Genomic DNA, 14,106 nt, shown 5'->3' with positions numbered 1-14,106 from the left:
CTTGAAGTTAAAATGCTCAACTTATGGACATTTGAAAAAAATGCAAAAACTTGTGCAACCGTGGCCACAAGTCCATTCTCATTAGTGTAGAGAGTATATTCCAAAAGCATCTTTGACCCTAAAGGGCTCTTTTGGGGTTCATATTTCTCCTAACATTGCTCTAGATTTAAGAAAATATGATACATTATACACTTCTCAAAGGTCTTTTTCAAGTGCTCTATGTGCTCATTCCTAAGGAGAGAATGCATGCATAAGTCATCCATGCAAATCTCTAAGAATTGTCTTAGATACTCCTTGAAATCATGATTCATCAGTCTTTGAAATGTGGCAAGTGCATTGGTTAAGCAAAATATGTAAGCAAATATGTCCCATTCATAGAATAATCCATCTCATGCTGATCCTCTAGCTTTATACCAAGATAATTATAGACTAAAAATCCATCTAGAAAGCTATAAGCTTCCTTTTATACAACTCGCTCTATCATATGATCTGTAATAGCTAGGGGACAATTGTCTATGATTTCCTATTTTCCTTGGGTACTACCACAATCGGTAACATCCAATCCGTGTGCTCAATCTCATAGATAAACTTTACTTATTTAAGCTCGTCTATCTTCTCCTTGATCTTTTTTGCAAAAGTTTCATTGTAGATATAGGGACGTTGTTTGCAAGGCTTTACATCACTCTTAAGGGGTATGGTATGTTGAAAAATATTTGGATCTACATTGTGAGATCTTTGTAGGACCATGCAAACACATCTCTATACTCTTTAGGCATTGGAATAAGCTGATCTCTTCTAGACAACTATTCTAAGTTGGGTTAGAGTTAGTTTCTAGCTTAGACTGAAACAAAAATGACACATAGATTAGAACTTGATTATATTTACATCAATAAAAATGGAATAAAGTATAGTATGAGCCAAAGGATTGCTCTGAGCTTATAGGCAAAAGAGTATAAAAGCATGATACAATAGCATGTCACTCCCAATATCTCTCAATACATCACCGAAGTCATTCCTCGTCAAGTGAAGTAATGGACCCTATTTATAGGTGTAGGATTGCATCTCTAATTGATATTCCACTTTGTAGCTACTACAGTAACTACTAGTTGAGCCGCCAGTCAGAACTCTAGCCTAGGGACGGTTTTCACCGTCTAAATTTCCTTCCCCCTTTCTTGGAATTTTGGAATATTTCCAATGTCTAATATTTGACAATCTGAAATAGATTCAGAGGTTCTTTTTTAGAGTCTGCATTGATCTCCAGAGATTGTGTTATTGAGGCTCCCTTTGTCATGGGGTAATACAGTTTGATCTTAGCGCCATTGTCAATCCCTGGTGCAACAATAACCTAGATAGATTTTTCAATTGTACTATGCCATTTGAGAAGACTCAATCAACCTCATAAGGTCTTGACTAAGCTATTTTTAGATTGGGTTTCTTAGGGCCTAGCTTAGACTAGTACAACAACACTAAGTCCCCTTGTCTAAACTCCCTAACTTTAATCTTGTTGTCATGCCAGTACTTTCTTTGTTGTTGAACTACTTCTTGTTCTAGCATGGTGCATACCATCTAGACACAATAATTCATCTAGGCATTGCTTGAGATTTGTGTTGAAGTACATGCCATGTTCCACTGCTAAATTGAGACTTGGGATTGAGAACTCCATCGAAACCACTACCTCCATACCATAGACCATTCTGAAAGGTTTCATACCATTAGTAACCTTGTAGGAAGTTCTATAAGCCCATGATGTTGTTTGAAGATTTGCATCCCACTGATGTTGCTCTTTCTGGACTATCTTTGTCAAAATTGTCTTGATTGTTTTGTTACTACTCTCTGCATGGCCATTGTACCTAGGATAGTATGGCGTGGATTTTGGGCGCTTAACTAAAAATATCTCAGTCAATATCTAAATCATTTTATTCATGAAGTGTGTACCTTAATGTGATACTATCTCAATAGGACATCCATATCTACAAATGATATTCTCATACAAGAATACTGCCATCTATTTTGTAGTGTTATGTGTCTTTCCTGGCTTATGGAAGCTCTAAAATTCAAATTCCATCAGAAAAATCATCCATCTGATAGATCTACCTTGAATGATCACTTTATTGCTAAAAAATAGGAGTGCTTGATGATTGACATAGAAGTGAAATAGTTTGCCCAACAAGTAGTCTCTAGACTTTGTGGTGCTAAAAACAATTCCCAGTGTTTCTTGTTATGTAGTAGAGTACCCTTGTTCACCTGTAACGGAACCTGCAATTGGCAAAGTAGACCTGATAGTCTGTCTTCCCATCAGCCCCTATCGCCATCCTATATGCATCCACATGTACATGGAAAATTACATCCCAGTTTGATTGGAAAAGGAATCACTTCTTTCCAATCACTTCCTTTAAGCATTTTGTTTACATTTCTAGGTACATATGAACTTCTTACCCTTTTGGGTTAGTTCATACAAGGAAAGTGCCTGAGTTGCAAACATATGGATGAATCTTTGATAAAAATTTACATATCCTTAGAGAGAACTCAGTTTAGATACATTTGTCGGCACTCTTTCTTGCTAAAAACACTTAATCTTATCATTGGCCATTTGAATGCCATTCCTAGAGACAATATGTCCCATGACCTGGCCTTTCTATACCACTAACAAAGCAACAGAGTCGGGTATTGAAATCCATGGAGAAATCAAGAGAAAGAGGACATCCCATTAGATGACCAGTCAATCAAAGAAAAAGAAGAGATAGAAGCCTCTTTCATCAGAAAAAGGCCACATCAAGAGGAGCACATATCCAAAACACAAGTGCAACAATCAATGGAAGAAGCTCAAAGACTAAGGGAGGAACATCCAACCAAGAAAGTTGAAGAGTAGACGAAAGCCACAAAAGCATAGCAAGTTTCCTCCTCCTTCAGATGCAAGCTCAAAGAGGAAAGAAGAAAGGCTGGTAAAACAAACCTTAAATTGGCCAATGCTATCAAACAAAGAGTCCACCAAGAGCTAAAGTGCAAACCAGAATAGAGAGAGGAGGAGGAATCCAAGAGATAGTGGATGACAGAATTTGATTCAATTTTGGAGTCTCCTTGCAGTCCACCTACACAATATGAGAAGACAATGCCAAAAATAGCTACTACAACAAATGTAGTAGAGGGAGACTACCTCTCAAAAACCATCTTCTCCACCTCCGACCAATGTGCTTGAAGAAGGACAAGGATTTACACTACCTCTCTCTCACACTAAAGTTATAACAAAAAAACAAAATTGACAATCTTATTATGAACAAGAGGCTCACGAGTGACTTAATGGAGACTTAATGCAGAACAACTACATCTAGAAGAGAATCATCTGGCATAAGGTAAAGCTGTCAACTTGCAGAGTTATTTTCCACAGACCAAAGGATGTGCGAAGACATTAAAAAAAACAAGAGGAACAAAGAACCAGAGATGTTCCTTCTTTGCAACCAATGGATGAGACAGTGGCTATGCAAATAGTTAAGAAGTTTGATCTCAGAGAAACACTGGACATGATTGAGTTGTAGTTCAATCGTCACAATATGGTAACATTTAAATCAAAGAAGTAAAACAAGACAAAGCCACCACAAAAAATAGCAAATCAAGAGATGGCACATCTTAACTAGCTAGTGGGTAGTATGCAGAAGGACAAACAAAAGCTACAAATAGCTTTAGAGAAAAAAAAAACAGATGTGGAAAACATTTATAAAAATCTAGAACGAGAAATTGAGGCAAACAATCAACTACAAGTGGAGCAACAGGCCTTGGAAGTGGTTCTAGAAAGGAAGAAGAAAAGGCACTCTAAGATGTGTGATTTGTAGGTTGTAGTGAAGAACAACCTTTCAACCCTTCTGGCCACTAGCCTCTACCTCTCAACCCTTAACAACAAGTTTAGATGAAGTAAAAGCACTCAAAGCGGAATTGGAGCAAGAACTGCAAAGGCAACTTTTGATGGTAGGTATGTTAATTACCAATGCATAGAAGGAGCAATAAATCAAAGAGTTGCAGAAACAGCTCGCCAAAGCCAAAACAAATCTAGCGGCATAAGTTGAAATGCATGCTAAGGAGATAAAAGCCAAAGTTGTGGACTTGGGTGTTACTTCACAAGAACTTGCACATGTACCAGTCACCCAAACATAATATATTGAGTTTAAAAGTGTTGATCAATCACACTTAACAGAATACCTAGTACTTCAACCTTGACATGCATGATCTACTAGAAGAAGACCGACAAGAGGTGGATGCTCAAGAGGAGCTCAAACAGCGGATTGTAGACATGCCATAGGTGGTAAACCAAACAAGCAAATAAAAAACTTCGGCCAAAAAATGATGGCATTGCCCCTAATGAAGCAAGAGGCCCTCTTATGGAAAAAGAAGCTAATTACATCTCTAGAGCTCAATGCAGAGGGAGACTATGAAGGGGTTGTAGTTACCAAAGAGCAAGTGGTACTAATCTTGGAGAGCTAGCCTTCATTACAAAAGAAATGATTCAACAAGCGACCTCAAAATGAGAAGATCTATAGAAATTCTCCCCAACACCTTTGGATTGACCCCACTTATTGTCCAATCCCAAGAAGGTGATCCTAGGAGACATATATAGTATGGAAGAGCAGAAGACAAATGGTGATGAACCACCCTATTCTTGCCAAGACTCCACATAACTACAAACCCTCCAAAGCATATATGATACAAACCCTCAGAGCTACAATAACCCTACTGAGGGATGCCAAATTTGACGTGCTAGACGACTTGCAACATTGAAGCCTTTGATGATATCGATAGAGCAGAGAACCCATGGGAGTTCTTCTTTGAAGGCACCAATGGCATTAGCTGAGACTTGCAATCAAAAGCACCATCAAAGAATACTATGACTCATTATGGGCATGCATGCCCAAAAGTTCCTGCCTTTGCATTACATGCAGACATTCAAGGAGGCATTCATGACAGGTTTTTCAAGATGGATTCAAATATCTTCAACCCAATGACCAAGGAGATGCAAGCACAACACATAGATTACCAAAGTACACTGCTAAACAACCCTCTCATCAATTTATCAATCAAAGTAGACATAATGGCAAGAGAAACCAAGTTCAACAAAGTCCTCAAGTGTTTGGAGAAACGACAATTCAACTACTGATGATGTTCTATAGCTTACATGTGGATGTGCAACAACTAGGAAGGAGGGAGTGTTTGGCTGATACAGCTTACGAGCACCCTCCTAGTAAAAAACACCTTTTACATCCAAAATCTTGATGTGTTGTACTTTATTATCTAAGAGCATTGTCGTGAGCCATGAAAATTTTGTTCTATGAGTTACAAACTTTTGAGATGTAATGTTTGATGATGTACTCAAGGACCAAAGTAGCCGGTAGTTGGCTATTTTGAAAGCCCTAAGTATAAAGGTCAAAAATCTTAGTTTGAATATTATTCTTTTGGGATAAAAGAGATCTCTGTTGTACAAATTGTCAAGCGGCATCTCAGCTTAGATTTGTAATCCACTTTTCTCATGATTGGTTGATTCTATTTTGATTCCAAATATTGCATTGTGTTCCTTGTCTCTTTCTCTTTCATTCAAGTGTAAGCACAATAAGTTCCATTGTGGTTTGTAACATCACGTTTGAGAGACTTATCTTCATTTTTGAGTGCTTAAATCATTGTTTTCTTACATTTTGACATAGGAGAGTGTTAATAGACCTTAGAATGACCTGCTTGTGTAGTTATGTTACAATTTTTATGACTCGGTAAATGATAGATTATGATTTTGGTACCTTGTAAGATTGCTTCTAGACTTTGTAGACTTGTCCCCTTAGAAGTAATATAGCTTCCCATAAAGTTTTGTGGCTATCAAAGTCCAATTAGCCATTGAAATGGCATGATGATCAAGAGTGGTGAGATAGGAAATAGGAAAATTTTTTATATGGGAGTCGGTAATTTACTTGTTGATTTGATGCATTTGAAGATTCTTCGTGCCCCATTTGAGTCACTTCTCTAAGTATTGAAATGAGTATGTTAGTGCCAGATAGCTATGCTATATGCGTCCGTCACAGCAGCAACTCACTAGTAGGGGTTTGTTTTCTTGTGTGCATAGATCAAATGTAAAATAGAGCCTTTAATGGAAAACAAATGACATGACTGGAAAAGAAGGCTATAGGTTATCTACTTTTTGTGGAGGTGGGCTACCTTCCTAGAAAGTACTTAGCATAAACGATATGGGGTTTTGTGACAATGCTAGAGCAATAAAAATTCTAATTAAGTTAACTTCAGTAAGCATTGTTTTCGGTGGCATTTCCATTGTCGAGATAAGGGAGCCACAATTCTTGATCATCCAAAGCCAGTCCCTATGGGCTTGGTCATGTATGGGAGCCTAGCTGATAGTGGTGCAAGGTCAAAGTAGTTTGACACATGAGAGCTAACAACTACGTTAGTTGTGTCAAGAGTGATGCTATGGGTGAAACCCTTCAATTGAGTGTACTCATTGAGTGTCGATGCTCATTGTTGATGAGCATGACCTAATAGGGGAAATGTGTGTGGGAAACAATGGTAGAAATGGTTCATGAGAGACTTCAAGTACAATAGAAGGTGGGTGGTTGGGGTTGCGACACTAGAGGTTGGCTGAGAGAAGTGGGTGGAGCGGGGGTGCTTGGATGGTGGGGGTCATAGTAGTAGGGGAGGTTTGGCTGTCACAACGGTGGGAGGGGGGAGAGGACCTCGAAGTTGGTAGCAACTTGGTGGTCAAGTGAGGAAAAAAACTCATTCTTAACTTGTTCCGGAGGACTCCCTCCATTGTCATCCCAAAGTAAACATGTTGCGTGAGCATCATCATGATGTCTTTTGCACACTTGAAACCTTGAAGCCTCCCTTTCTAATGTTGCTTCTTAGGGGTGAACCTTTAAGAAATTGTTTATATAACATGCGTTCAAAGAGTATTAAAAAAACCTCTTTACTTATATGCTCAAGGTAATAAAATGGCCCCTTTTTCTTCAAAACTTATGGTTTTTTATTTGAAATCAATTAAAAAATATTTCTATTCATATAATCTTGTTAAGATTTTACAATTTTGAGTGTTACTTCAATATAGCATGATTGCATACACGATGAGGACCCATGGTGCTTGGTTGTATGAATACCCAGTTTGCTATTTTGAAGCAACCTTCAATCTATTGACCATCATTCCTTGTCTTGTTAATGTCGTTCCTAGGTCTCGTGAGTCTAGAGAAGATGGACATAGCTACATACAATAGAACCAAAATCTACGAATGTGGAGGTATAAGGTGGAACAAGAGATGTGTAGAGGGCTCATTCCCAAGAGAGAGCTTGAGAGAGTGCATCCTTAACAACTATGGAGAACTAGGGGCAGGTGGCATAGCTTCATCTCAAGAGAGTGTAGATGGAAACTACAGAGAGCTATGGAGGGTAGGTGGAAAGGGAACTAAGGGTAGTGCAAATTTTAGAGTGAGAGTGTAAATGGCAACTATGGAGAGCTTTAGTTGGTGCAAGTTTGAGAGAGAGAATATGAAAGAAAAATGGGAAAGAAGATGGAGAAGAAATTAGGTTAGTTTTAGCACTAGAGAGTTGGAGAGAGGGTTTCTACAGAGAGAAAATGCAACTTTGATGCTATAATATGTTGGGGGGTTTGAGAGTGAAAAATAGAAGTTTTGAAAAAGAAGAACATTTTTAAATTTGAGGGTCTTTTATGAACAAAATTGTATTTGGTGGACCCAATTAATAGACATAGTGAACCCCTCCCCCCCCCCCCCCTCAAATCATTTCTCTCTGGGGACAAAGAAAGCATTATCGGGGGGGAGGGGGGGGTGAGGGGGGTCACAATATGTAAAATCTATATATCGTATGTGCTCAAAGACTATTTATAAAACCTCTTAGCGATGAATTTCTCACTAATAAAAAGGACCTTTTTTTTATTCACTCTGTAACTTTTTTTTTCAAATTCATTTTTTCAAACACCCTTTTGTATGTGAAAATGTGAAAAAATATAAAATAAAATAACTCTTAATGTTTAACCCACGTGATAGACATTTTTCCATTGTAGTGAACCCCATCTTAAGGTTCCTTCCTCCCTAACTTCCCTTTGCTACTAGGTGGTACCACCACCCTTTTCCTATTAGTACAACATTAATCCTTCCTTAATCTAATGGAACCTTCCAAGATCCAAATATTTCCTAATGTCATAGAAACTAGTTTCCCTATGCCATTTGAAGAACTCCAACTACTATAGACTATGCATGCAATTCTTCTAAGCATGAATAAAAGCGAAGGGGTTCTTACTCCTATGCGGTTGTTTACCCTTTGTGGATACCTTCATTAAATGCATAGTGACCCTTCATAATCCAATTGTACTCTCCATTACCATCCCATACGGATACCTACTACAAAAGAGGCCATGGGTGACACCTAGCATTTTACAGGAAGATTCCACTCTCTTACCCTATGCACCTTCCACTCCCTTTTTTTTTTAAAAGCAAAACTCACAATTGTGAGTGAATTATATCGATCAACCCAAAAAATTACAAGGTCTTGTGATACTCGTGTTGAGCCATGACGTCATCCAGGGGCCATAATTACATCAGCTATTAGGGCAGCCACCTCTACCAACCCGCACCTTCCACTCCTATATAATAAGCACTCTGGGCACATACAAATGTACTCTCTCTTAGCACTATCGTTATAGGGAAGCTTTGTAAGTTATCATTCATTGAGTCTGGTCTTAATCAATTTTATTCAACATTAAGCATTAACTATGCCCTACTTATGCTTGAGTTATCTCTTAATTTCATCTTGATCTGTGGACATACGTTTTGAGAAAAATATTTTGTGAGAGCCAATAGAGTTTTTGAGGATATACTTGTTGGGAAAATTGAAGTTGAACAAGATCATGTAGCTTTGCATACGAGAATTTATTGTTCTTAATTGATGCCCATGTCTCATGTAATTAATACCACTTGCATTCAATATGCAAGTAATGGTACGACATCTAGTAGAAACAGTCACTTTGCATTCTTTGAAGACAACCCAGACTTCCTAGCCTTGCCCTTATTTCTTATTTCTGAATTATGCATACTTGATAGCACATTCATCCTATGAAAAGAACTCATAGCTTCTTGGCCATGCCTCTAACGGGCATATTTTGCAAGGGATGCATTTTAAGAGGAGACATTTGTGTACGTAGATGCTTGTATTCTCGAGGGGGTCACCTCTGAGAATGTAAGTTTAGAAATAGGAGTATTTTCTCCGATAGATTTTATTAAATTTCACAAAATGACATTTACATAAGGGTTTTTTTTTTGGAAACAAGCCTACACGTTTGTCAAGACAAAGGGGTCATTTTATTACTTTATACCATGTAAGTAGAGGGCAAAGCCTACAAAAATGCCAAGCCTTAGCAAAACCTCCCCATACCTTGTTGTTTTGAAATTCAAAAATGCAGGTTCTGAGCAAGAGGACAAGGAAAAACTTTGCATAATTTTTAACGAAAAATATAAAAACTTAGCCCAAATTTTCAAAATTTTCTTTTTGAAAATCTTTCGAAAAGGAATTATGTAAGGTTCTGAAAATTATTTTCCATATAATTTTCCTTGGCCTCATGCTCAGCTCCTCTCTTATTGTGGTACCTATTTTAATAAGGTTTGGTTTTCATTGTGTTATGCTTTCTTATTAGACTAGCTTGAAACGAGGCTCATCGGTTCTTGTGGTGAGTTCGTAAGACATGCGTACGTTTTTATCCAATGGATGGATGCCTTCCACTTGCTCTGCACATCCTTGCCCTTCACATTTCCACCGGCTTCTGCGAATCTAGTCTTATACTACCATTTGTGCTTATCTCCAAATGGTTCAATCTCCACGTGGTGTAAACTCATACTAGTATTAAAGATGACATTTATAAAATAGGAGTTCCTCTTAGAAATGATCTTTGTGAGGATGTCTACTGCGAGTTTCTTGCTTTCTTTGCCAAAGTCTTTGGAAACGAAGGATGTCAAAGGCCCAAGGGATGAGAAAAATGATTCTTATGAAAGACTTTACGTTTCAATGAACATAGAAGGTGTCAATATAGGTAATGTTTCCAAACCATATATATATATATCCTCTCTCTCTCTCTCTCTCTCTCTCTCTCTCTCTCTCACACACACACACACACACACAATTCCCTCTTGACTAGCCCTGTCGGATAGATCCCTTCTTCACTTCTCCTCCCTCGCTCTCGGCCTCGCATGGACACCAATATGGACAAGGAGATTAGCATAGAATCAAGGCTGCCAGCGTCGCCATCGACAATTAGGAGCTGTAGCTCTGCCTTGCACGCGGACCTGCAGCTGCTACTCTGCCATGCGCAACGCCGCCCTCATTCTCTCCCACGCACTATCACCATTCCTCCGCTGGCATGCTCTCAGCCGCTGCGCATGCACCCTTCCTACCACATCATCCGAGCGAAGGCGGACGCATGGCTGCTCTCCGCGCTGAAGCCCTCGACCACAGCGGAGGCGGACAAGATTGCGCAGTCGCTCTTCCCCTTCTTAGCCTGCGCGGCGACTGTAGATATGGAAGAGAGTCTCTCCTTAATTGCTGTCAAATTCATGGCTTGGATTTTCGCATTCGACGACATCACCGACGATGTGCAGGAGGGATTGGGGGGTGCTCATCCGGCAGCAGACGTGCTGCTCAAAGAGCTTGACCAAGCATTGCTGATGAACCAGAAGGGCGCAGCCCTAATTAATACAGCGGCCGCTTCTAATAATTATAATGTGGCAGAGCGCCACCAGGCCGCCGCCGCCATTGACGTGTGGAGCGGCTGGTGGAGCGAGATGCGTGCCCATCTAAGTCCCCAATACCAAGCTCGCTTCCGGCATAGCCTCCAGCGCTACGCCGCCGCTGCTGCTACCCAGGTCGCCTGGCGCCAGGCCGCCCTCGTCCCCGACCTTTACACCTACATCGCCAATCGCCGAAGCTCAGCCGCCATGGATCCCTTCTTCATCCTCCTTGAGAGCGGGCTCGACGTGGAGTTTGACCCGAGCTTGCTCGACAGCCCTCTCTTGACGCTCCTGAGGAGCGCAGTGGCGGACCATGTCGCCTGGGTGAACGACCTGTTCTCCTTCAAGGGCGAGTATGCCCAGAGCGGAGACATCTGCAACATCTTGGCCATCGTCTTCCTGCAACCCTGTAGTCCCGGCTATGGCGACCTGCAAAAGAGCGTCGACATTGTGTGCAAGATGATTGAGGTGAGAGACCAGGACTTTGCAAGGCTTCTAGAGGAGGCACAAGGCTGCAAGGCCTTGATGGAGAAGCCTGGAATGGCTAAGTATCTGCGAGGCATTGCCGACTGGATTCCCGCCAATCTGCACTGGAGCTACCTTACCACCCGCTACTACACCGGTGTAGACTTGGAAAGCCCACGCCTCGTCAATATTGCATCACTCACCATCCACCTTGCATAACTTTTATCAACTTTAAGGTCAAACTACAAAACTATATCCATATCTATACAACATATTGTCATCTTCAAATAAGCTTTTCAGTGAGATTTGTTAGCCTCCTCGACCCTATGTGTGTCGGCGTGTCAAATCCCAAAAAATTTGCCAACGTTTTGATTGTATTCTAGCCACAATTCAAAAACATCGCTCAAATTGCCATCCTCATAGGTGGTTGAAGGTATAAGACAAAAAAAGAGAGAACAAAAGTAGTTTGTTTTATATTCTCACAATCTCATCAATAAAAGTAAGTTCAATATGTCCATGTTCATGCAATTCTTTTAGCTTTGATATCTTTTTTTCTTTTTTTTCTTTTTTTGCCCAAAAGTCACAATTGTGAGTGAATTATATTGATCATTTCAAAAAATTACAAGAACTTGCCATGCTCGTGCCGAGCCAAGACACCATCCAGAGACCAAACTTACATCAGCTATCTGGAGAGCCACCCCTAACGACCTGCCCCATGCCCTTGATACACCACGTTCATTATCATGTTCTTCACTAATCTTTTGGTTTCATGATTTGCCCTTTACCTAAGCATTCCGCTGACAACAAGGCACAGGTAACCCTAGACCAATCATCCGAGTTTTTCATACACCCGAGCATCCATATTAGCACTCTGTTTTCTTGTATAATTTATGCGAAGCTTGCCACCTCAGGAACTCCTTCGAACACACGGCGGTTCCTTGTTTGCCATACATTATGAAAAAAGCAAAACCTGATGATTTGAGTGTAGATGAGGATGGCAGGGCTACCCAAGTTCTTACCTCCAAGGAGTAAATTAGTCTTGTAAAAACCAATTTTCCATGTTCTTTGGACCCACTTGCAAATTTTTCCTGTAAAGCCTCTGATAGCTGGGCATTCCATAAAAAGGTGGGTCAGATCTTCACTAGCCATCCTGCACCCCAGGCATCGATCTGTCCCTATCCCTCTCTCCTGAATCTTCACCCCCGTCGAAAGAGAACCCCTAATTACTTTCCATAGAAATGTCTTCATGTGATGCGGAACCTTTGGCGCCCAGATGTTCTCCATTACTTGCTCCCACCTTTCCTCCGGCCATTGTTTTTTCCATATCTTGTTAAGGGGGCTAGACCAATTCTTCTTTAGCATCATTGTATGGTAAATGCCTTTAGAATAGGGTTTCCATAAGAGGCTGCTTTCGGGCCATTTCCAGGCATTCCAGTCAAACTCCGAGTCACAGATTGGCATCATTGCACTGTCAAGCTCTTTCATCACTTTGTTGACTAGCAAAACCTCCAAGCTATTAAGTTGGAATTGGGTTACCAGAAGTTCACTGGTTTTCCAGCTCTTGTTGTTACTGTCCTAGAAGTGCCCCAGTCGGTTCAGACCCTTATTATTCAGTTTCCTAGCTGCTTCTATCCAATATGGATTTTGCGGCAAACCAGGGCGGCGGCCAATGCAGAATGGAGTTCTTGAAGTATCTGGTTTCTTCCCCCCACTTTAGGACTCCCGCTACTCTGTTGCATTTCCTTACCAATTCCCCTGAGCCGTCTCCCAGACTTAGTGTAGCCCACGTCGGGGCTAGAAGTTTGTCATGAAACTCTACCCCTCTCCACTTTCCTCCTTTCGAACCAAGTTTAGCTGCTTCTAGCATATCTCTGATCATGATAGCGCAAGCCTGGTCCTGTTTAGCCAAGGAGACTACAAGTTGCCCATCCTACGCGGGATGAATAGCATCAGTAAGAGTGAGGTGCTTTCCCCCAACCACTTACAGACAGTCGCCCACGACTGACGACAAACTATGACTCAATTATTGAGTATCCAGCCATATACTCGATATGGAATGGAGACAACCAACTAGGTTGAAAGCGGATTGGAGTTTCAAGCAGCCAATCACGAACACCCATACTCAGCCATCACCTTGTATGGCAGGGTGTAAACTCATACTAAATCTGCAAGAGAGATTGCACTGGCAGTGCAAAAAATTGCAGGAACAATAATTTCCATGAATTTGCATGCCACTCTGAATAAATTTGTGTTAAACACTAGGGCCCATAACACCTAGTGTGCATGCATTTAACACAAACATATCCGAACCGCAATTCCATGACGAGGCTTTCCACGGTACGTGCGTGAAAGTTTTGCAACAAATTTGGACCATAATAGAATGTGACAACCCGATCACACCTAGGTACCAACCATGAGACATTCTCATGTGCATAGCATACTTAGCTATATGTAGAAACGACCCTCCGTTAAGGTGGTTTCACAACACTTGGAATCGTAACAAGTTTGTACTTAGTACCCGACAATTTCTGGCCACTGAAATTGCTCCTGATACTGTGTGCTTAAAATGGTCGAACCAGTGGATGCGACCAGCACCTAGGGACTTCGTCGCGACACATTGGTAAAATTTGGCGCCACTGTCAGTCCAAGAGACTCATCTCCACATGTGGAATATGTCTCAAACAAGGATATCAAGAAAAGCGACATCCATCAAGTACGAGCTGGTACTTGTGTGTGGAGGTAACTGCAAACACTCCGCGACAAGAGTGAGAGGGACCCTCATTATCATGCCCCACACTGGCTAAACTGAACTCCTTGAGTTCCTAGACCATGTTGTATCCCATGTGACAACATGTGCCAAATCGAACCCTACAAC

General features: G+C 40.8%; 1 protein-coding gene across 1 annotated transcript; it reads left to right on the top strand.

Annotated features, from left to right (window-relative positions):
* Positions 1-10,174: 10,174 nt before the first annotated feature.
* LOC147459213 (microbial Terpene synthase-like protein 13) lies at positions 10,175-11,686 on the top strand. Its single transcript, XM_086509791.1, has 2 exons — positions 10,175-11,234; positions 11,468-11,686. The coding sequence occupies exons 1-2, from the start codon at positions 10,230-10,232 to the stop codon at positions 11,612-11,614; spliced, it is 1,152 nt and encodes a 383-aa protein (XP_086365917.1). The 5' UTR covers positions 10,175-10,229; the 3' UTR covers positions 11,615-11,686.
* The last annotated feature ends 2,420 nt before the right edge of the window (positions 11,687-14,106 follow it).

This window comes from Adiantum capillus-veneris, chromosome 4, assembly GCF_014529385.1.
Source record: "Adiantum capillus-veneris isolate H3 chromosome 4, ASM1452938v2, whole genome shotgun sequence".
Lineage (NCBI taxonomy): Eukaryota > Viridiplantae > Streptophyta > Polypodiopsida > Polypodiales > Pteridaceae > Adiantum > Adiantum capillus-veneris.
This window is presented reverse-complemented; position numbering and strand designations above follow the sequence as displayed.